This window comes from Tripterygium wilfordii, chromosome 15 (assembly GCF_013401445.1).
Source record: "Tripterygium wilfordii isolate XIE 37 chromosome 15, ASM1340144v1, whole genome shotgun sequence".
In the NCBI taxonomy this organism is placed as follows: domain Eukaryota; kingdom Viridiplantae; phylum Streptophyta; class Magnoliopsida; order Celastrales; family Celastraceae; genus Tripterygium; species Tripterygium wilfordii.
In genome coordinates, this window is record NC_052246.1 from 12,266,681 (window position 1) to 12,289,984 (window position 23,304).

Genomic DNA, 23,304 nt, shown 5'->3' on the forward strand with positions numbered 1-23,304 from the left:
AAATTATCCGTAATTATTGAAACCTCATAACCTAATCGACTAACATTTTCATCTCAATTTAAGAATAAACCATCTATCTCAATAGGCAAGCTATCATAACATAATTCCCATCTATCTCAATAGGCAAGCTATCATAACATAATTCAACATTGATCTAGACGTTACAGGTCCAAACCACGGAAACAATATCTGCATGTGCGTATATACATTCTTTTGAGATGAGGGGGCTGCCCAACTGGGTCTAGGCCTAACAGGGCTTCGGCATGCGCTCACTGAACACAATTCCTCGGATGTGTGAGGCCCAAATAGGCACATCTAGCCCAGGCTGCTATCGACCATTTCTAGTCCAGGTATCTGCGAGCGAAAGCGAAATCTAGCCTCGACAGTAGTAATCAAGATCAATGGATGTGATTAAAACTCCAGGCCTTGCAGTTATAAAAGCATTGCAGGCCCCCCCTCCTCCCCATTTTATTGGTATGAAGAGAGACACATAGACAATTGCCCAACTGATTTAATCAATCCAATTACAGTATAAAGTTAGCTATGCTATATATATATATATCACTTGCAATTTTTCTATACAAATCATATTGAATCTGGATACTGTTGATTGTCATAAACAATACATGGAAATGAGTAGGCAAGAAATTTTGGTAATAAAGCATGCAAACCCCATAATTATATAATTTTTTAATTGATGTTGTGTATACATCAATGTAAATTAAGCTTTTTATTTGTAAACAACAAAATGGAAGTGCCAAAAATTGCAACCAAAATTTTCCTTTTGTGCCTAAAGTCCTTGTCCATGTTTAAGAATTATTATCACACATCGAATTGAAATAACCCGACCGAGTGACATATAAGTAAAAGTCAAACACATCTCGCACAACAAACGTGTTTTCTAGTAGGCCTGAGTACTATAGAGATGTTTGGGCTTGTGAGCTTGTGATCTAAAACAAACAATATTTATTGAGTTGTTTGGGCTTAAATTTCTAACAGTTGATATATTGGACAAAAGCACCACCAACTTCAATATTACTACTAGAAGTCCAGAACAACCTTCATGTATTGCCCCAAATAGCACAAATGGTTACTACAAAATTTGATCTTGGGCCATAACAATCAGAAAGGTGAGCTTGTTAATCCAAGCCCATTATAAGATTGAAAGCCCAAAGTTGGAGTGGGTGCTCTTGGGCCCATTTGATAAGAAAGTGAGACCAAACTAGCAAGTATTCTTTTTTTGTTGTTCTTCTAAAGATCCTGCTCCTGTGTATGCTGGGATATTGTGATGAATACCCGTCACACGGGATGGGGGTCCAAGTCTAGCATCACAAGTTTAACTCAAGTTGACAATAGGAGGTTTGTCCTCCATTATAAGTTAAACTCCAAATCTACCATATTCCAATGCGGGATTCTCATCATATTGACACTGCATTTTTAGTACTCATGTTGTGCTTAATTCATAGCAAGCAAACAATGCTTTTCTCAAGTCTCTTACCTTGAATGGGACTAAAGTTGGCATTCAAAGACTAAAATTTCAAGATTAAAAATTCCATATCGGTTTAGTATAACCCAACCGAGTGATTTATAAACAAAATTTAACTACTCTCACATTGAAAACGTGTATAAATAAAACCCCAAAGGTTAATCGATGTGGCCACAGAGAACCAAAGCCCGACGAGGACAATATCTCTTGCAAGTTTAGTGTGTCCGTTGCACCGCTCTAACCCCCTGAATCTCGTTTGCATGGGTTTAAATACCAATGGCGACGGTTCATGAAGAACAAATTTGTGTGAGTATGTGGTCTAGAGTGGACAATATCTTCGATGTGTTTGGACTGAGACTTTCAACATAAATCAGTCAAATTCGAAAACTAGACCGAGTATTTTTGTTTACTTGACACAAGTATTTGAACATCAAAACTTGAGGAATTCAAGGAAATGCATATGTATACACATTTGCAGAACATTGCCGTAGCAGTGAGAATACATTCACCAAAAACTACAAACACATATTGGTGCCATTAATTTAGCCACATATATATATATATATAAATATATATATATATATATATATATATATATATATTAGACAACACCCACATAAGGAAGTATTGTTCTTTATTTTCCAGCTGTTAATTCAGAATGAAGGGACAATGCCATATCCAGTTTCAGTCATCAATGTTGTGGAGAACATCTGGTCTACTTCACTTTCTACATCCGTTCTCTTCGCGAACCGGCCTTTTATTCGCGCTCTTGTTTCTGCGTACGCCTTTCTTGAGGCGTACCGGATTGTTTTCTCGAACTTGCGCGTCTTCTTCTTCTCTCTGTACCTTAAAACTCTGGCCTCTCTGTCCATTTGAGTGAGTTGTTGTGGCATCTGAACTGGAGCTGCAGAGAAAAGACCAATGGCTCCTGTTGGAGGCCTTGTATGGGAAAGTGAAAGTGAGTTGCCACTAATTGTGGATTCTGGTACCACTCCAACTTCCAACGATGAAATGGGAATCTGATCACATAACACCAAATCACTGTCAATTTCAAGAAAAGAAAAAGAAGGAATAATATCCATTGAATCAATAAAGGAAAAACTTTATGATTCTAAAGCCTTTTACACAAAGTGATCCACTTGGATTGAAAAGGAAAAAAGATGGAACAAAAGTGCTTAAACTTTTGGAAGGTGAAAAGATAACTAATAATGTGTACAGAATATACAGCAAGTGCAAAGATTTTATGGAATTTATTAACAACCCATCAAAAACAGTTTCAAATGGAGATTACAGATGTAAATTGAAATTGAATATAATGTAAACAAGAACTTGGGTAGGTGAATTTTAAATTTTTTGGTAAGCGAGGAACCACGCTACCCAACATGTTATTCGGACAAGTGAGTGGGTTGTAAACCTTGGGCCGTCAAAACAGCCCCACCATGATGGCGACAAGTAAGACTGGACCGAAACCCATGTGGGTAGGGTCCTGAAAGTGGGACAAGCCTACGGAAGCAGGATTCCACAAAGAATATCCCAACTGGTTGGTTCGAAATCCCGACCTCGAGCACCGTTCGCTTAAATCCAAAGAGATATGCTACTAGACTATCGTCTTGGGAACGCAAAATGTATCTACAGAGATCGTATATCATGCTTTTAGAATGAGGCTGTAGAGAAAATTACTATGAAAGAAGGTCTTACACTTGGGCTAACCGAACCATTGAAGCTGTACACCTTTGGCTTTGAGGGCTCATACTCCAAACCAAGCTGAAAATTCAATTGGTGTTGTTGCAGACCATCCTTGGCTTCTCCACACTGAACAGGCACGACACTGTCACCTCCATAACTACTCTTCTGTAGAACAATACTGTAACACTTCTGCTCCTCCTGATCATCTTGATTGTATTGCTCATTGAACTGATTGCCACCAATTGAATTGTACCCGAAAAGGTCCAAATACTCCTCGCCCAACAAAACCCCATTGTTAACATTATTAATCTGCTTGTCGTTGTTGGTGGTGGTCGTGGTGCTAGTCTTCACTGGATTCAGCAATAACCATGAAGCTGCCTCCTCCTCCTCTGCCTCCTGACTCAGAAATTCTGTCCCAATCGTCCCTGGTTGCGTGTAGGGGCTGCCTGAGATTGAGACACGATGGTGTCGGCGTGAGAGGGGGTTGGCGGAGTGGACATTTGCGTCGCAGGAGGTGCAGAGCAAGGCGGCGTCCGCCTTGCAGAGAAATACAGCTGGTGCTCGCTCACAGGCCTCGCACACCAGCACTCGTTCTTGGCCAGAAGGCTCTTGATTGACTGCGTGAATTCGGGAGTCACAGCCGGTACACAAGTAGGATCCGTCAGCTCGACAATACACAGAGCAGTTGTTGCAAGCAACGCCATCGCCACTGCCACTCTCTTCCTCCATCATCTCTGTGAAAATTGAAGTTCGAAATATGGTTTGCGCATTTTATCGAGCACATAATGAGCAACAAGTGGGGATAGAATCTGCGGGCGACATGTGGCGAATGGTAAATGGAGATGGAAAAGTTAGTTTATAAGGAGGAGGTTCGTTACTTCGTTTGGTGAGGCCAATGGTGGTGTTGTCGTGGGACCCATCACTTTTTTCCTTCCTTGGCCTTTCGAATTACTTTGTGGCGCGAGTATATGCTGAGTTGGTACTCGCTCGCCGCTGTGATGGCTAAGATTTTCAAGCGTTATCTTTTAAACTCCTCCGAAACATGGTCGCATTGGACTCCGACTTAAATGACAAAATTCTCAGGTTTGTTAGTCCTCATGTTGTTGCTTGCACCGGGTAATTACAGGGTCTTTGACCCATGATGGTGGCTCGATGACTTTAAAAAATTTTGTTGAACGTGAGAGCTGAACCTAAAATCTCGTCTTAACAAAGATGCTACATACAAATACAAATAAATATATTGAAACGTCGCTAATTGACACAAACAATGGTAGGGAAAAAGAAACATAGTGTGTGTTTCATATGTAGTAGTCAACCCTGAATAGTTAATTATGTACTGAAAATGAAAGCTTGGTCTTTACAATAATGCAAATAGACAATGGAGGGATGAAGCTCAACCACAAACACCAAATGCAAATGATGGCTAACTATTACTTGGCCATACTTGTCCTAGGATAAGCTCAACCAGTGCAGCTCCACCAATAGTTGGTCACTTGAATATGGCAGCTGGTCCTATATATGATTTGTCTAATCACTACTATTCAGTCTATTCTTATGAGTCATCATATGTAATGCTCCTAACTTATATATATATATATTCTTCTAAATAAGCTCCAAGTAATGAATTACAATCCACCACCAAAGGTTGTATTGGCCAAGCTTCACGTACGCAAAGATTCATTGCTAAGACTTGTCCCATGCACACTTCCACCTCTGGGATAATAACAGTAATGGCAAATTTCAAGGAACCCTAAGCAACAAGAAAGTGATAGGACTAGGAGGATGATGAAAAGGAAAAATGGTGTGCCTCTCTAAAGGATCTTAATTATTCTGTAAATCTAGAACTACATCACAGCGCAATATATAGAACATAATCCACACACACACACACACTCTATATATATATATATATTATCCTTGATCAATTCACCTGCTCTCGAGGAAATCGAAGTCGTAATTGTTGCGAAGATGAACTGTTTCTGCTCTCGGAATTGCGCGAGGGTGACCAGCTAGGCTTCACAACATTTAGAGAAAATGAGGGTACGTAGAAGATCCTTGTGACTGTGGGGATGACTGTTTTCTTCATTAATACCCCAAAGAAGATTACTGGTTATATATATTTTCTATGACCGACTGTTGAAAATTATAAGACTTGTTCGTTCTTGGGATTTTTTATACTTCTCCAGTCAACATATATAGGCTGAAACATTCTTAAATCATAAATTAAAAATATGTTTTTGAGTATTTTGATGTTTATAATGTTAGAATATAAAATATTTTGAAAAAAAATTCAAAAGTTTAAATCCTAAATCCTAAAACTAAAAACTAAACCCGCTTGAACTTTAAATTTGTTGGAAGTATGATTATGCAGTGTTTTATGTGGAGAAATTAACGCCACGTATCTTCACTACTCCCAAATGTGGCACCACGCATACACACTCTTCTAGAGTGTCCTCTAATGTATTTCTATATATGTGATGTTTGTAATGAATTAATTAAGAGAGAGTAAATATTTTGTAAGACTATTTTGTATTCTCTACTTCTCTCCCTTCTCAAAATCAACAAAACCCTAAATATTAATTTCTAACTCCTAACTCTAGATGTCATTTTCAAACAAATAAAACCATGATTTAACATAGTTTAGGGGAGATTTGAGAACTTACAAACTTGACATGCTTGTTTAATAATGCAAATAAATGAGTTTACCAAACTCATGATGATTTTTTTTTTAATTCTAATGGATATTATACGAGTTTGTTCAGTTAAATATTTGATATAAATATAAACAATTCGGTCTACGTGTACAAAAATTTCTCACCTAACATAAATGTTTAATTCTCACATAACCGCAGAAACTTCCCATCCAATGATAATTAAATTTCTAAAAATAAGCACTCAAAAGAATTTTCACACCTATTTTAATTTTCAAAAACAGAAAATTGTTTGGAAACTACCATTAGATTTTTTTGAAAACTATTTTGCGTTTTAAGTCAAAACGGAAATTTAATTTTATTATTAAAAAAAAAAAACAAAAACACAAACGCGACCGACCTCCGAGACTCTGAAGACTCATTCGAAGAGCAAACGATTCTCTCTTCCGTTCTACAGACTCCAAAAAAACCCTAATTACCAACTCTCCTGCTTGGTCTCTCTCTGCAACGCTCTCATCTTTCAAGGCGCAGTGCATTGATGATTCGCGGTACTGTTTTACTCGTTCGATTTTACAGTTGTTGGGTTTGATTTTTTTTTTTCTGATACCGTTTGAACAATACACGAGGGCTTATAGAATCTGAATCGTCGCAGTGATACGTGATTGAAAATAATTAACAGTACTGTTCATGTGGGAAATTGAAATTGTATTTGCTACAGAATGATCCATCATTCTCTGATAGCTGAACGTATTTGATGAGTTGGGAAATTCAAATAGTTTTTGTTATTGTCGTTTTATTGCTTAGTTTTTACGTTTGCCTATCATCTTCCCTGCCTCGAGGGGCAGGGTTTGGTTGTGTTACTGTTCACAATTTTTTCACAGTCTGATTATCCCCTTTTGTGCTGATATTGTCCGTGACTTAGTATTCAAAAGAGAGGTGTTATTTTTTCTACTAACTGAACAAAAACTGGAGGAACTGGATAGGTTTTACAATCTTTTGAACATTTATTAATGCACATCAGTTTATCTCTATAGGGCTGCAGTTTGGCTTCGGGGGTACGAGAGTAAATATTAAGTGGTTGTCCTTTATCATGTTCTGCTATGCTTTTCGTTGGAACATAAATGTAAAGAAGCCTTTATGTTTATTTGTGTGACCAAAAGTTGAAATTCTATATATATTTTTCCACATATTTTAATGCTGTTATTTATTGGAATTGTGTAGATAAGGATGAAAAACGGTTTATTTTTGTTGAATGACTGGAGATATTTCTTTGGTGCATTACCTATGTCGAAATCATCATCATCATTCATCAAAACCTTTATTCCAGACAATGTTGAAGTTAGCTACATGAATCCACATGAGAAGAGGAGCTCTTGTGGTCTAGTGGTGGCATGCTCCTCATCACTTGCACTAGGTGCAAGGTTTAATTTCTCCCTCCCATAAAAATTTATAGTATAATCACATGACTTGTCAAGTAAAAGAACAATAAGAAGAAGAATCGACAAAAGAAATCGGTTATGAATTCTCTTTCACCATTCATTCCCATCTAAAGCTGAATTCTCAACTATTCCTATAGACCGCATGTTATTTCTCATTACTTCCATCGATGTCCTTTCTGGGTTCCTTTTTCTAGTATCTTATACTTCATTTTTCAAGTTTACACTGCCGGACTAATACCTCTACATTTTACATGGCCAAAACATTTTAGTTGATTCTCTCGCATCTTGTCTTTGATTGATGCTACCCTTACCCTAGATTGAGTAGTCTCATTTATGATCTATCCTTGTTTGATTGCATATCCAACCCGACGTTCTCTCTTTCTTATACTACACTCTTCTTTTGACATATTTATTTCAGCAGAATATTTTCATAAATGGAAGATTGTTAACTAATAGTATATTACGAAATAACACGTATTTCAGTTCAGATCGAGGCATTATGTCAGTTTGTATGGTCATTATTTGACCCTTTTTTTCTTTTCTCTGTTGAAAATTCAAAATATTATTATTATTTTATATTTTTTTGTTACAACTGTGCAAATATTGAGATTAGCTTCATTTTATGTCTAGATTGTAGAGACAGACTTCAAAGTTTTGCTGAGGGATTGTAACGGGTTCATCCATGGGTAAGAACTTAGCAGTCTTATCTCTTCATTTACCACATTCAAGAAAATATGTGTGAAACCCTAAGCTGGTTTTTCAAAAAAAAAAAAATATTGTCTCATTTGATTGCAATCATATGTTATTGGAATATCATTAAGCATGTCATATGAAGGAGCAGTGTCTTTGTTAGTTTGTGCGACTTTTTTAAAATTATTTAACATTGCTACTGTTTTCACCACTATTTCGGAAGGATCTTGAGAAAAAGGGAGCATGGGAAAGAGATAACCAAAAAGAGGAAGGTGTCTTCTGTTCAAGTACTTGATATATGTTTGAAGGAGAGAAAACTGTTTAGTAAATGTTGTTTTATATTTGCTAATGATTTGTGTTGCGTAGAAAAACGTAAGTGTTGACTGTTGAGTAAATTTATATGCATGCTACATTCACACATCTGATCATGAAACCTCAACCTGAGTTTTATAACGTTCAACTGTAGACTTCTTTCTGTTTTTGATATCAGACACACACATTCCATCTTTGGTATCCTGCAATTAATAGGATTTGTGATAAAATGATGTCAGGGGACACAGCAGCAATTAAGGATGCCAAGATAGACAGAATCAGCAATCTTCCGGGGGATGTTTTACCCGCAATCCTTGCAAAGTTACCATTAAGGGATGCTGTAAGGACTAGCATCTTATCAACAGATTGGCGTTACAAATGGTGCGTTTTGTCACAGTTAGTGATTGATAATCATCACATTGAATCTGCAAATTCTCAACGCAGTAGTTTTACAACATGGGAGAAGATTCAAACTATTGTCTATAATTACCTACGTTACCACAATGATGCAATAGAAAAGTTCAAGCTTTCAACTAGTTGCCCTTGGCCCAATTATGGTGATCTGTATCAATTGATATATTTCCTATCTAAGAAAGAAGTCAAGGAAGTTTCTCTGGAACAACATAATTGGCCCATTCATGATGTACCTGATCCCTTATTCTCTTTTCAACATTTAAGTACTTTGCAGCTCACCGGATGTAGAGTCAAACTTCCATTTGAATTGGAAGGACTTAAGTTTCTTGTCAGCCTCCATCTCATAAAAGTCTACATTGATGATGAGACATTTGCTAGATTAATCTCTGGTTGCCCTGCCATGGAGAGATTGGTGTTGCTGAGAATTGAGGTTATTCATCATTTTAGAATCGTTGGACCAAGTCTTAAAGGCTTGAAGATAGTGTCCAACTTTGAAAGTATCAGTTTTGAGAACTGTCCAAATTTAAAAAGCAGTGAGATAAGCCTAGTGACAAAGAACTTTGGAAGATATAGTTCCTCAGAAGATGATAGCCTCGACTCTGGAAGTGAAAGTGGCAATTATGATTCTGAAAGTGACCATGTTGATTCTGAAAGTAATGGTTCGCATTCTGGAAGTGAAGTTTCTGATTCTGGGTCCAACCTTTCTGATTATAACACTGACAGTTCTTCGTTTGGAGGAGACGATCCTGATGCTGGAAGCGACAATTCTGATTCTGAAGATGACAGTCCTGATTCTGAAGATGACAGTTACAACTCTGGGACTGATCATTCTGAGGATGAGAGCGACTATTCTGCCAATGACAGTAACGATTCCGAACAAGAGATAGCTTGTAACCTCTTAAGCACTCTTGGTTGTTTATCTACTCTTGAGAGAATTTCTTTGTGTACTCGATTTTTTAAGGTGAGTTTTATTTGGTTTTGATTTCAGTGGTTAATTTTAACTAGTGTCATACTTATGCGCCTTTCCTTTTCTATGGCTCTCAAGTTTTTGACTATAGATGATATAAACAAGAGGTTTCCTATTGCACACAAGCAGCTCGTAGCTGTTGATCTACGAGACATTGATTTTAGACATGTGCACGTGGTTGGAGTATCTCTTCTATTACTTAATAAGTTCCCCAATTTAGAGAAGTATGATTTTTCGGTGAGTCAGCTCATTTAATTAATTTGGAATGATTTGGTTTGCAATGTTTTGACAGTATGCTAGTTGATGCTTGTAGGTTAAATACTCAGGTAATCCAGCATTCGCTTTCAAGTTTGTTTATGAGCAACGTCACTCATACCTCCCCTTTGAGAAACTCCGAGCAGTAAAGATGAGATACAGATGTAGCATGGGAATTGCATTTTCATATCTGAAGCTTCTTGTTGATCTTTCACCCATGCTTGAAATGGTAACCATCATAAAAGATGGAAATAATTTAATGCCTCAAGACTTGCTTGAAGAGAAACTTCAGCTATTAAACAAGACTTCACCGCAAGTAAAAGTTAAATACGAAGTCCCGAATTCAGGCTTTGTCTATGTCTTGTAAAATTTAAGTTGGCACTATTATAGTTTTGATGGGGCTAGCATAGTTTGAGCCTGCAGCGTGAGCCTAGATTCCAACTCCAATTCTGTGCCTTGCGATTTGTTGGAAGCATATATGGAAGAGCAGACATAGGTGAGCAGAATGACATGAGCTCCCAAAAGTAGTCATGGTCTTCTTGGGAATTTTGCTCTCTTGTTTATTCTACATTTCCTTCTGTCTTGAGAGGAAAAACTGTTTTATGAATTATTTTTTTTTGAAGGATTGGAGAACTGAACTTTGCACCGTGTGCAAGTGTAAGGAGTTCTGGTTGCTTTTGATCATATATGGATTCTGGGTTAACATTTACTTGTTGCAATATGGCCATATATGTTATGCATTTCACTTTGATCCTAATGTTCATGGCTGGTTATTGTATCTCTACTAGAGCAATACATTCATGTTATTACGCTTGGCATGCAGAGGTTGAATATATCAAATTAGGGTGTAACATGAACCCTAAAAAGTACCTTTTTTTTTTGGGTAAGTAAGAAAATTGAATTAAGAAAAAAGTACATGGTATGAGAGGCATACCCAAGTAAAGTCTCTAAGACAAAAAGAGTCGATCCTTAAGACAAGCGAAAGACTCATGGGATGAAACAAAGAACCAGGCTAAGAATTTGTAGATCAAGATGGAAACAGCTACATATACTGTCCGGACAAGCAGTTCAAGGCATCAGCGTTATTGATCAATCGACATCCATTCTAATTCTGCCAAAAACGGCTGTCACAGATAACAGACTGTCCGGACAGTCATCAAAAACTGCAGCATAGGAGACAGATACAGCAGAGGAAAATACCAATGTCACGCATCAACTAGATCCTAGATGGCCAATAATTCTGGAAACCGATGTCTGTCTTTGAAAGGTTGCATAAATGAGAGCTTACTCTATACTTGTACTCTAAAAAAAATACTCTAAACAAGATTATTGATCTCAAGGATCAATATTCTAATTGCTATAAGCTAAAACAGAACAAAAAACTATGAAGCTGTTTCCAATTTCTAGGAACTTCAACAAAAATAATTACCAGTCACCATTGAAATATCAAAACAGAAAGTAAATGAACAAAAAAATATATATATTTATCCATCAAGCACCCAAAAATGCCTTAAGTAAATATGAGAGCATAAGAAAAACATCAAATATGAGAAATTTTCAGAAATTTGAATGCCTTGAGTTTATTTTGCAATACACATGATCATGGTTCAAAGGAAAAAAAATGCAGTGTGCCAAAATTTGTGACAATCTTTCATACCACATCACCCTGAGAATACAACGGACAGATCAAGAAGCCTAAACGGCCAAGGCAGCAGCTGTGGTTCTTTTAGCTGACTTCATGGAACAGAAGAGATTCAACACATCGGCATGGTTACGTATGTAATTTGGGCACTTAGAAAGGATATCTTGTGCTTTATGATGCTTTCCAGACTGGAGAATGGCTTCAAACATGCGAATAACAACAGATGTGGATGGAAACCTCTTGGAAGTCATGGCCTTGAGAAAAGCAATAGCATCATCAGCAGTTCCCGTCTTTGATATATACTCGATGAAAGGATCCACTTCAGGTGGAAAACCATGATTTTTCATCAAAGTCAGGATATTCAAAGCTTCACTAAATCCCTTCTGAACCAATAACTTATTTATCAGAGCTTTGTATGTAGTATGCCAAGGCTTTAACTGATTTTCACTAACAAAGTTGCACAGAAGTTTGCATGCATCGATTGCTCTATTTTTGTTGCAATACGCATTTACCAACAATTCAAATGTGTAACTTACACCAGAAGCTCCCTCCTTTTGAAGCATCTTTTGGAAATATTCAGATGCCTTTTCAAGATCTCCTGCTACACAATGCCCCTCAACTAAAGATACCCAGGCCCTGCCATCTAAACCCCGCCCCAAAGTTTCCATATGATCCACAAACCGATTGGTTTCTTCCTTTTGTCGAGCACAACTCAGCCTGTAAGCAATTTTACCCTGCAGATTGCCAGTAGGAACAAATCCACCTTCCCCCATTGCTTTGAACACCTTAGTAAACTCTTGGATCCTACCAACACTTGTTAATGATTTGAGCACCGCATCAAGCATGGGATCAGTCAAAATACCCCCACTCTGCTTGAAAACACTTACCACCTTCGAAAACAGATTCATGTCCAACTGCTTACCAGCCACAATTTTCCTCAACAGAAAGGTGCAACAATTAGCAGAAGGTTTGCTCGCTCCAGCCATTGCAAACTCATACAAGTCCACAGCATCCTTGATCATTTTTCTCTTAGCAAACCTACCTAAAACCTTAACATATGTCTCCATCTCCATTTCAAACCCTCCACTCCTCATTTCATCGACAACCTTCCAAAATCTATCGAGGCAATCCTCTCTGCCCAAAACCCGTGCCATAGCGTTGTATGATTTCTCATCATGTTTAAACAAACCACTCTCGTCGATCCACCGAAAAAATATCAATGCCTTCATTGGCTCCGTACCGAGATTCTCTAAGACCATTTTCACCAGATCACTAGAAAATGTAACATCCAAATCCTTAATCCTCTGCTCAACCTCATCCCCCCAAACCTCATTTCTAATAATCCTATACAATCTCAATCCTATCTTTTCCATGGAATTGTCCACAGACCCAGTTGAAAACACCCCTTTCAACCTCTCAGCATCGTTCACTAGACCATCTTTCTCAAATTTATCCAATACCTTATCATGAACACCCTTTGACACCCCATAACCCTTTTTCTTCATTGTTTGAACCAAATTCCAAAACTCCTCCACAAACCCATTAAGTCCCAAAATGTCCAACATCAAATTATACGATTTCGAGCTCAATCTCTCACCGTCCCTCTCAACAACCCAATCAAAAAACCTTGTTGCCACATCCGGGCTTGATTCAAAACTCTTCAACACTCTCAATACCATATCATGGGTGAACACAACACCATTCAGTTCTCTCTTAATATCATCCGAATCACTAAACTTGCTAAAAGCCTCAACTACAACTACATGATCAGTGTGCCCTTCCTCCTCAATCGCAGCCTCAGATGAAAAATTACGAGCTACAAAGTCTTTGTATCTCAGTTGTGCATACGGATTAATGGGGACAATCCCGTTCGCTAGGTTATCAAACTGAGAGGGTGAATGCGTGCGAAGAAGTGTAGACAGAGAGCGAAGAGAAGAAGAGTATACCTGGAAACAAGAAAAATGAGTTGGGTTTTGGAGAGTAGAGCGAGAGTAGTTTCGTAACAGCATCAGACGCCATGAATATCTCATCTTTAACCAGATCTAGCGTTATGGTTTCTGAGTACGAGGAAGAAATGCAAGAGAAGCGAAATGGGGACGGGTGAACCTTCTTAGGGTTTTGGAGGGTATTTAGTAAATTTAGTTCTGTGAAGTGTGACCACTGACTAGCGTACCAAATTGTATACGATGTATATTATTTCGTCCAAAAAAGAACTCGTATTTTTGTTTTAATAATGACAAAAATATAATATGTTCCCTCAACTATACCATTCATTTCATTTTTATCCTTAAACTTTTTTCCGCTCTTAAAATCATCTCTTAATTATTCAAAGGTACCTAATTCATCCATTAAATTATTTATCAGAATAATCATACGTGACATCTTAATTGACATAATTTTTATGCATTTCATGTCATTTGTCTTAAATTTTACACCTGTCATTTTATAAAATCCTCAAAATACTCAACTCTTCAAAATCCTCAAACTATTTTATTGTATAACTTAGATACTAAAAGTGCAAAATATTAATAGTTTAGGGATAATATCATCTTCATTTGTCAAAGTTTGTCAATTAGGATTACTCCGATATATTAAACAGATATGATGTCGGTTTTTTTCGACTACTCTCTCACTCGAAGGAAGAAATAGATACTTTTTAATTTAATAGTTGAAGCACAAAATTAAGAGTAAAAACAATTAAGGATGAAAGTGAAACTAGAAATATAGTTGAAGTACTAAATATTATATTTTACCTTTTAATAATATTGAAGTACGTAAAAAATTATTTAAATCTTTAAATCCCATAATAATAAAAAAAAATATATACGATCAGAAATTCCAAACCCCTCTTATCTCTTGCCCTCCCTCATCAACCGAAACAGAGAGAAACGAAGAGCATCCATCCCTCAATATCCATCACCATTAGTACGAGCTGATAATATCAGGTAAATTTTAACTCTTCGAGTTGCCCAATTGATTTTCATGGCTTATCACGCATTGGACAAGCTATGCGTCTCTCCAATCGGATGTTCGTTAAAGTATGTTAATTGATTCACAGATGATGTTGATAATGTTGTAGAAAAGACATGGCTTTTCTTTCTGTTTCTTGCAACAATCGTTTATTAGTTACTAAGGAGAACTCGGGATTTCTTGATGTGAAGACCAAGTCTTGGAGAAAATATGAAAACTTTGGCAGTTCTGTTGTGACTTATAAAGTACCTAATAGTCGTAGCAATTCACGGGCGTTGTTGATGTCTGCCAGTAAGTTAAGTTTATTCAGTAGCGCAAGAAGTGGGGTTCCCTTGTTGGGTTTTTGTTCCCGTGGTAGATTTCAACATGGGTTGTCATGTAACTATAGAATTGGTCCAATTGGGTCACTGACGAAAGAAAACAGTGGAGATGAGCAGACCCAGTTGAGGAAAAGAAAAAATGGAAGTGTGGGAAAGAGGTTTTCAATGAGATTTCGCCCGAGGTTGCGGTTATTGACTATGAGAATGAAGAGAGTTCTGGTTAGGTCAATGTTGGATGACTTTGGAAAGTTCTTGCGAAAGAATGTAAAGAAACTGACTCTTTTGACCGCAATATCTGTCACATTGGGGTTGTGCTATTTGTTTATGAAATTAACTGCAATGCCATCTTCAAAGGTTGTTCCATATTCGGACTTAATAACAAGCCTTCAAAGTGGTAATGTTACGGAGGTACTACTTGAAGAGGGATCTCGTCTTATATATTACAATACAAACTCCCAGAGTCTCGAAATTTCTAGGATGACAGAAGACAAACCGCAGGAATTTAATGTTTCTGTTGAGAATGGGGCTGATACATCTGGCAGAGAACAAAATGCGAGAACTAGCAAACCATTGTATTTGAGTTTATTGAGAAGATTTTCAAGAAATGGTTCTTCTGCCCCTGAGTGGCAGTATTCCACAAGGAAAAGTGACCGAGATGAGAAATTTCTTCTTAGTTTGATGAGAGAAAAGGGGACAAGATATAGCTCGGCACCTCAATCGGTTTTGAAGTCCATGAGAAGCACTTTAATAACAATAATTTCACTCTGGATTCCCTTAACTCCTTTGATGTGGCTTCTGTATCGTCAACTTGCTGCTGCTAATAGCCCGGCGAAGAAGCGGAAATCTGTTAATCGGATGGTAAGCTTTGATGATGTGGAGGGTGTTGATGTTGCCAAGACAGAGCTTATGGAAGTAAGTGTCTTCTGTTTAAGATAAATCAGATATATAAGCTTTTGTTTATATTATTTGAATCCAAAACTAAAACCGTTTCAAACTGTTTATTCATGATTCTTCACATGCATCTTTATGAACGACAGATATTGATTATTCTTGCCATTTCCATGATATAAGTCAAAGCTTGAAAATATAGGCATGTAGGCTATAGCCTATAAGACCCTGTATTTGTTATTGATGCATCTTGAACTGGTTTTTCAAATTAGCCTTATCAGAATAGTTTCATGATTGATGAAGATGTGAAGTTAAATAGGGCAAATAGCAAAATTAGAGATATACTGTTTCTTAATTATAGAGATCCCTTAAATATGGATTAAAAAGGCCTTTGTATGAAAACTCATGTTGATGCGAAGTCATAAATATTAAATATATATTACAAAAAAATTTAACTTTGAGTTAGTTGTCCTTGGAATCACCTTTTTTAACTTGTTTCAACTGCCAAAAAAAGTTTTATTGGAAGCTTTTCTATGCTGTGCCAGTAACTATGTCTTAGAGTTGCAATATGCTACATTTTCAGCAGTCTTGTAGTTTATTTGCCTTTATTTACGCCATTTATGTTTGTAGATAGTTGCATGTCTGCAAGGAGCTATTAACTACAAAAAGCTAGGAGCAAAGTTACCTAGAGGTGTACTGCTGGTGGGTCCTCCGGGAACAGGGAAAACATTACTGGCCCGTGCCGTTGCGGGAGAAGCAGGAGTACCATTTTTCACTGTTTCTGCTAGTGAATTTGTGGAGTTATTTGTTGGAAGAGGGGCAGCTCGCATTAGAGACCTTTTTAATGTTGCCAGAAGAGATGCACCTTCTATCATATTTATTGATGAACTTGATGCAGTTGGGGGAAGGCGTGGTAGAAGTTTCAATGATGAACGTGATCAAACATTGAACCAGGCAAGTGGACACTCAATCTATTTGTCTTACTTTGAGCTTTCTCTTTCATTAATACATTTTACAAATATTTTGACTGAATCCCAATTAGAAGTGACTATTCGAAAAAGAAGTCCCATATTGAATTTCCTTTTCATAACTTTAATAGCGACCTGTTTCTGCCTGTGCTATGTAATTATTATCAATACATAACATACTTTTACTATGTATCTATACCTTTCCTCCTTACCTCATTTAACATGGAGTATTTTTCTGGACATTTCAGCATTATGTTATGTCATAATGTTCTCCATAACATTCTTCTACAACTGTTTCTCAATGACAACTGGCCTTTTATGACTACAGCTATTGACAGAAATGGATGGGTTTGAGTCGGACATGAAAGTGATTGTTATTGCAGCCACTAACAGGCCAGAAGCTTTGGATCCAGCTCTTTGTCGCCCAGGTCGATTCTCAAGAAAGGTACTGGTTGGAGAACCTGACGAAGAAGGAAGAAGGAAGATCTTGGCTATACATTTGAGAGGAGTTCCTTTAGAGGAAGACATAGATCTTATCTGTGATCTAGTTGCTTCTCTTACACCAGGTTTTGTAGGGGCTGACCTAGCAAACATTGTCAATGAAGCTGCTTTGCTTGCTGCTCGTAGAGGTGAGTTTGAATAAGACTAAATAGTCAAGTAACTATTGCTTCATTACCTTTTCATTTTGATACACCTTACTGATTGTAGACTTGCCGCATATGTTGAAGTTGTTTCCTGCCTGCAGATAATACTTTCATCTTATCTTGACAATGTCCTTTTCTCTCTTATTTTTTTAAAGCTGAAATACATGTACCATTAGAGCCACCTATTCCCGTTAACCATTTTCTGCTCACTTTTCTTTCTCTAAATCTGGCAGATAATGCTTCCATCTAACCTCGACTATGTGTCGTTTTCTCTCTGCTTTTAAGCTGAAATACATGTAACCCCCCCCCCCCCCCCGGGCGAGCATAATCCACCTATTCCCATTAACCATTTCCTCCTCTTACGTGTTATTTTCTTTGTGACTTTTTGGCATGTAATGTCACTCTTGTGGATAAGATCCTGTAAAATGTTTCAATCATGCGACAAAGATTTAGTATTGATATACTCGTGTATTTTTTTTTTCTCTCAAAAGTTCTCTATGGTTTTACTAACTTCTTGTACTCTTTGGTTTTACAGGTGGTGAAATTGTGACAAGGGAAGATATGATGGAAGCACTTGAAAGAGCAAAGTTTGGAATCAATGATAAGCAGCTGAGACCTAGTACAATAAGCAAGGAGCTAGGAAAACTGTTCCCTTGGATGCCATCTGTATTTGCTAAAAATGATGCCAGACGAGATGATTTGCAAGGGCCCTTGGGCTATCAAACTCTGGGTTGATTGGTAAGGTTACTTTCTTTCTACTGTTCACCAATGTTATTTGAAAATCAAAGATACTTTTCCTCTGGAGGAATACCCAGTATTCAGAAGAAATGACTGGATCAGTGTCAGCAAAATGCTGAGAGAGTGTCATCAGAATTAGAGTGCTGTGGAATTCACAAGGGTGCTGGTGGTTAACGCCTGGTTACTTTTAATTTGGCATTGCAGAAATTGTTTTCAGCTTTATTTAGAGGATACATGTCTTGACTTCTGGGTACTATTCAAATCCAACCTTGTAGTCGTGCGACTTAGATTTCAATAGTTCTGTACACATTATGTTTTCGAAATTGAAAGTCGGATCTTTTTATAAATACCATGTACATTAGTGCCTTTCAGGTATTATATCTTTTTTCTGAGACTAGTCTTAGGGAAGATAAAATGCGCCGACGCAAATTTTGGGTGGGTTGATTAACTTGATTGATAGATGGAACCAACTTTTGGTTGCTTTTAGTATTTGCTGATGCATGTAAGTGACTAAGTGAACTGTATTCACGCTATATTCATGCCTGCGTGTGTAGTAATCTTTGAATTTTTCTTTGAATGATTTCCGGAGTCAGTATTAGCCAACCCCAAATAATTTCCTCAATCCCTCCCCTTTTCCAAACATTTGATATATATCATTGTCTGATCATGCCTCATTCAAATAATTCAAGGGCTAAATTTACCATTTGTTGGGAACTTTTCTGCTATCTTGACCTTCTGTTCTCTTCTTTTGCCTTTGTTTCTTGTACAACTCTTGCTCTATAAACTGTAAATCCCTTTCTTTCTCAAAGAATCTTGGATTCAGTGCATAATCACCTCTTTTAGTGCGGAACAAAATCAATTTCATATTCCCTTTATGTTCCTCGTTGGATAGCATTGCTTTGGCTGTCACAATCTTAGCCATATTAGAATTGGAAGCTGATTCAGAATTGGTTGCTGGAAGGAAATGTAGACTTCAAAATTGAGTCTCTCTCAAAATAATTGAGGATTCCATTTCTCACCATACAAATCCAATGTATTATCTTCAGGTCAGTTGTCAGCATGAATGGATCATACAATAACGACTTCCCGTTTAGTGGGAGATTCCTCCGAGTGATCTTGACACCCACTTCCAGATTTGACTGCCATTGGTTGATGCCCCATTGAAGTTTCTCGCAGAAACTTCATGCAAGTGGTTGATAAATACAACTTTGATACATTTGTTCTGCTGCAAACTGTGACTAGTCTCGCTTGTGTAGTTCAGGCTCCCAGCTTGACATTTGCTTGCACGTCTCTTACTAATAGCAACAACAATTGACTCTTCTGGGTTGGCATGGGGTACTTGTATACTAGTCACCAGACAAAAAAGGTGACAAGGGTTTCAGGTCAGTCATTCTTGTCATCAACGTGGTACGGGTTGTTTTGGTGACCCGAGATTTAAGCCCACTCAACTATCCAAAAGACGTTATATTCACGAGATTTGGCTTCCACACAGGGAAGATATAGACGAGCTGTGATACAATGAAGATGTCATCATATGAAGCAAAGATGAATTCTCTGAACACCTGAAGATTGAAGAATACTAAAAGAGAGACCCTACTCTCCATAAATTGCATATGGACAACCATGCCAGTAGTACAAGGGAGTAGTGTACAATATCTTCAAGAACACATGAAGATCTTATTATTTTATTGCCATAAAATGCAGTATGTTGCTCTCAACATAAGGGATTGTTTTATTCTTTTTTTTCTAGATGCTCATTTAGGGGACAATATTTAGTAATTTACACACTCTGTTGAGGATAGCCTTGCATCTCAAACTTGGGCAAAGCAGCTGCTTTGATTCTCCTCACCACCTCCTTCCTGCACTCAACAATGGAGATTTTCATAAGCATCAATGTGGCAATTTCAATCTGAATTTAAACAAATTATTTGTCTCTGTCTCAACAGAATTTGATTTTACCTCATGAGGTTTCTGTGAAAGCTGGAACTAGACAACATTCCTCTGTTTTCTTCAGCTCTTCTAAGAAGGTATGGTATAACCACCTCCACAGGACCATAAGGCATGTACTTGCTAACATGAAACCCTGCATTGCTCAAACCATAAGAAAGTGCATCTGACATTCCATACAATTGCGCAAACTCGAGCCTCTCGTTCCCGCTCTTGATCCCCAAATCTCTAGCTTTCGTCGCAGCAAGTTTTCCTGTATTGCATCAAACATTACCTGTTCAGTACATCCATTGAGAGTAGAGACTGATGGTTGTACATTTTACTGTAATGGATGGACTAATTCCATACCTGACTCAACATTATGAGTTGCAAGAATAACCCCAGTTGATGCATTATTAGCAATCTTATCGAGCACGAACGAAGCACAGTCGTTGTAGCAATCGTGCGTCGCCTGGATACTATCGTGGATCGGAGACTCAAATCCTAGTGAATTTGCCAGCTTTGTTTCACTAGACATGTAAGCACCTCTAACCAACTTAAACCCAACTGGAACTCCCATTGTTTCTGCAGCTTTGCTTACTAGTAACAACCTGTCCTTGGCATCCTTCAAGTATGCTTGAATTGTACCATACAGAACTGGATTACCCGTGTTCTTGTGAACGATCGCGGAGGAGTATGTCAGGTAATCGATTGCCGGTTGAAGTCTTGTATCCTCTGCATCGACTACTAATGGTACGTTGGCTTCAACACATCTTTGACATAGTTTCAGTAGTCTTTCATGGCCTTGTTTGAGGTTCTGCTCTTCTTCTGGTGTTAATGGTTCTGGTTTTTTCATTGTATGGTATAAAGGGCTCGATTCGGAGAAAACCGGGAAGGTATCCAGCTTCCATGGAAGATTTAACGAGGGGTCTCTTTGTTGCCATCTTAACAAATCACTAACTCTCTCCAATAGGTCGAGAGGGACAATTGCAGTAATCTTCACAACAACAGAGCTGGCCTGTTGCAATAACAAAGAAAATCATGATTGGTCAGCCAGAAAATTCAAATGGGTTTTCCTGGAATCTTCAATGAGCCAATAAAAGATTAGAAAGAACACAACTTGGTGTACTAAAATTAGTTTCTTTCAACTGGTCAGCCTAAATTTAGTGGCTGGTGCCAAGAACACCAATATACGATCATTTCAAACCAGAATATTCAACCAGAAACTTAATACTAGCAAAATCAAACAACTCTTTAGTTATTTTTCCAAATAAAATAACAAAATAATAAAAATAATTGAAGCATGGGCTATGATTTCAGAACTGCAAACCAACGTGGAATCTACACAACAAAAACATACTGGAATAAATCTATAACATAAAAGAAATCTGTTTTGCTTACGTCACACCCAAAATTTTGAAAAAAAATGAAGAAAGAAAAGAAAAACGGCTGTAAGCCTGTAACCCAACAACATGGAGAACGGAAAATTTTTCATTGACGGACTCTGTTCTGGGTTATCATTGTGAGAGACGTGTTTGGCAATCGGAAACAATGAAAGTGTGACTTACAGAGGATTTTGGTAGCGAACTGGCGATGTCGACGGCGCCGGTGAACCCATTCAGATTCCGATCACAAGCATCAACGTCACAGGTATGTTCAACACCGTAAACAAACATCCCTCTCAACCCAGTCTGGTTAACCTTCAAAAGACACTCTTTAGCCTCTTGAGCATCCTCACCGGCACAAAAATGTTTGAAAAACGAGTGTTTGATTGTGCTCAACAACACATCACGCACACCCTTTATTTCCATCAACCGAGACCTCATTACCCACAAACCCAAATCCACAACTGGCTCCGTAGCCGCCATTTTCAGAATCGCCGACGACCGCAAGAGATTCACTGTCGATACCGACGAAAATACCTTCTCATGGTCGTCGAGGTTCAAAACAGAGGATTCTGTTTGTGAAATTAAATTAGTAATAACTGCAGGTTTTTGTGGTGGTGGTGGTGGTGGTTTCTGTTTGTGGGAGGTGAGGTAGGGAGGTTGGACGGCAGCGGTGGTGACGGAGGTGTGGGGGCGGGTGATGGTTCTGAGAACCTTTGGTGGGATTGTACGGGTGGCCATGAAACAGAGGAAGCACTCTCTCTGTTTTTCGTTGTTGTTAAGGCTCTGTTTGGCTCTGTTTTTTAAGAGAGGAAATGTCGTGTGGTTTTGGGTTGGTTGGGTTGAAATTTAAAGGCAAAAGAGGTACAGGGTTTATGGTATGGGGATGCCAATTCACAGTCTGTAAATTGAAAGAGCAAGACTTGGCTTTACTTTACATGTCACAATAGATTCCAAGACGTTCTGAGTCGGTCTATAATCAACGGCTGTGAATGAGTTTTGTGTTTACAAGATTCATGGAATCTTTAGAGATTCCATTTTAGGCAAAAATTACTGCCCAATTAATGCTAATTATCACTGCCTAATAATGTGAAGAATATTTGGAGATTTTTATCCAAAAAAAATAAAGAATATTTGGAGATAATTCACATTGAATCTTCTTCTTTTTTTTTTCATGAATTGAATCTGAAAGTAATTATTTTCCACCTTAACAATATAACAAGATGGTGAGTATTGTGGAAAAAAAATTACTGATTCTTATTTTCCATTTATATATATAATAATTATGTATGGATTTAGTTATGGTGCTGTTACTTTGTTAGCCTGTAATTAAAAGGATTATAAAATCACAAATATAATAATTCAAGATCCGAATTTGTTAATCAAAGAAAATATACCATGTCCACAAATACAAAAAATTAGGGTTTGTTTTCCCAATATCAAATCCATCAGTTCCCAATTTCATGTTCTTTCCTCTTCATTTCTTATTTTCTTCTTTTATGTTTGTTTGTGCATCAATTGGGTCCTTTAATTAATACCCAAAACGAATGGTATTGTAATACAGACAAGTTGTAGTTCCAAGCATTTTTTTAAAATACTATACAAGTTTCTCATTAATTCATCCAATCTGAGTCTAAACTCGTGTCGTTAGACCCGCACGCACAAAAACTTTCCTTATAATGATAGAGTAAGTTTGACCAAAACCTAATGAAAATTGAACTAAGGACCTTCCAAGTCATACGGTTTGTCACAGAAAGATTCACCACTAAATAATCACCCAAGTGATTCAGCTTGTGATCAAGGGCGGATGTAGTATTAGCGTATTAGGCTTCGAGCCCACTCTCAAATTTTGACAAATTATTTTTACTGAATACACTTACAAAACACTTAAATCTCACATTAAACCCATTTATTCTTAATAAA

General features: G+C 37.6%; 5 protein-coding genes across 9 annotated transcripts; 2 read left to right on the top strand and 3 right to left on the bottom strand.

The window, feature by feature from the left end:
* Window positions 1–2,056: 2,056 nt before the first annotated feature.
* LOC120016488 (zinc finger protein CONSTANS-LIKE 2-like) lies at window positions 2,057–4,130 on the bottom strand. The gene is made up of 2 exons (XM_038869287.1): window positions 3,185–4,130; window positions 2,057–2,505 (listed from the first exon to the last, which is right to left on the bottom strand). The coding sequence occupies exons 1-2, from the start codon at window positions 3,902–3,904 to the stop codon at window positions 2,140–2,142; spliced, it is 1,086 nt and encodes a 361-aa protein (XP_038725215.1). The 5' UTR covers window positions 3,905–4,130; the 3' UTR covers window positions 2,057–2,139.
* A 2,083-nt stretch (window positions 4,131–6,213) lies between these two features.
* Window positions 6,214–10,613, top strand: LOC120017222 (F-box/LRR-repeat protein At1g55660-like). Of its 5 annotated transcripts, none has more exons than XM_038870380.1 (5): window positions 6,216–6,371; window positions 7,893–7,948; window positions 8,504–9,639; window positions 9,724–9,882; window positions 9,959–10,613. In XM_038870380.1, the coding sequence occupies exons 2-5, from the start codon at window positions 7,945–7,947 to the stop codon at window positions 10,265–10,267; spliced, it is 1,608 nt and encodes a 535-aa protein (XP_038726308.1). In that variant the 5' UTR covers window positions 6,216–6,371; window positions 7,893–7,944; the 3' UTR covers window positions 10,268–10,613. The 5 variants fall into 5 exon arrangements, with proteins under 5 accessions (XP_038726311.1, XP_038726308.1, XP_038726307.1 ...); XM_038870382.1 differs by lacking the exon at window positions 6,216–6,371 and adding an exon at window positions 6,939–7,237; XM_038870381.1 differs by lacking the exon at window positions 6,216–6,371 and adding an exon at window positions 6,949–7,244.
* Window positions 10,614–11,363: 750 nt separating this feature from the next.
* LOC120017177 (pentatricopeptide repeat-containing protein At3g02490, mitochondrial) lies at window positions 11,364–13,685 on the bottom strand. Its single transcript, XM_038870308.1, has one exon. The coding sequence runs from the start codon at window positions 13,570–13,572 to the stop codon at window positions 11,596–11,598; it is 1,977 nt and encodes a 658-aa protein (XP_038726236.1). The 5' UTR covers window positions 13,573–13,685; the 3' UTR covers window positions 11,364–11,595.
* A 715-nt stretch (window positions 13,686–14,400) lies between these two features.
* Window positions 14,401–18,448, top strand: LOC119979986 (probable inactive ATP-dependent zinc metalloprotease FTSHI 3, chloroplastic). Its single transcript, XM_038822618.1, has 5 exons — window positions 14,401–14,487; window positions 14,601–15,744; window positions 16,351–16,674; window positions 17,017–17,317; window positions 17,868–18,448. Exons 2-5 carry the CDS (start codon window positions 14,629–14,631, stop codon window positions 18,065–18,067), a joined length of 1,941 nt encoding a protein of 646 aa, XP_038678546.1. The 5' UTR covers window positions 14,401–14,487; window positions 14,601–14,628; the 3' UTR covers window positions 18,068–18,448.
* A 1,199-nt stretch (window positions 18,449–19,647) lies between these two features.
* LOC120016489 (proline dehydrogenase 2, mitochondrial-like) lies at window positions 19,648–22,206 on the bottom strand. The gene is made up of 4 exons (XM_038869288.1): window positions 21,565–22,206; window positions 20,366–21,014; window positions 20,030–20,270; window positions 19,648–19,929 (listed from the first exon to the last, which is right to left on the bottom strand). The coding sequence occupies exons 1-4, from the start codon at window positions 22,120–22,122 to the stop codon at window positions 19,851–19,853; spliced, it is 1,527 nt and encodes a 508-aa protein (XP_038725216.1). The 5' UTR covers window positions 22,123–22,206; the 3' UTR covers window positions 19,648–19,850.
* Between the last annotated feature and the right edge of the window lie 1,098 nt (window positions 22,207–23,304).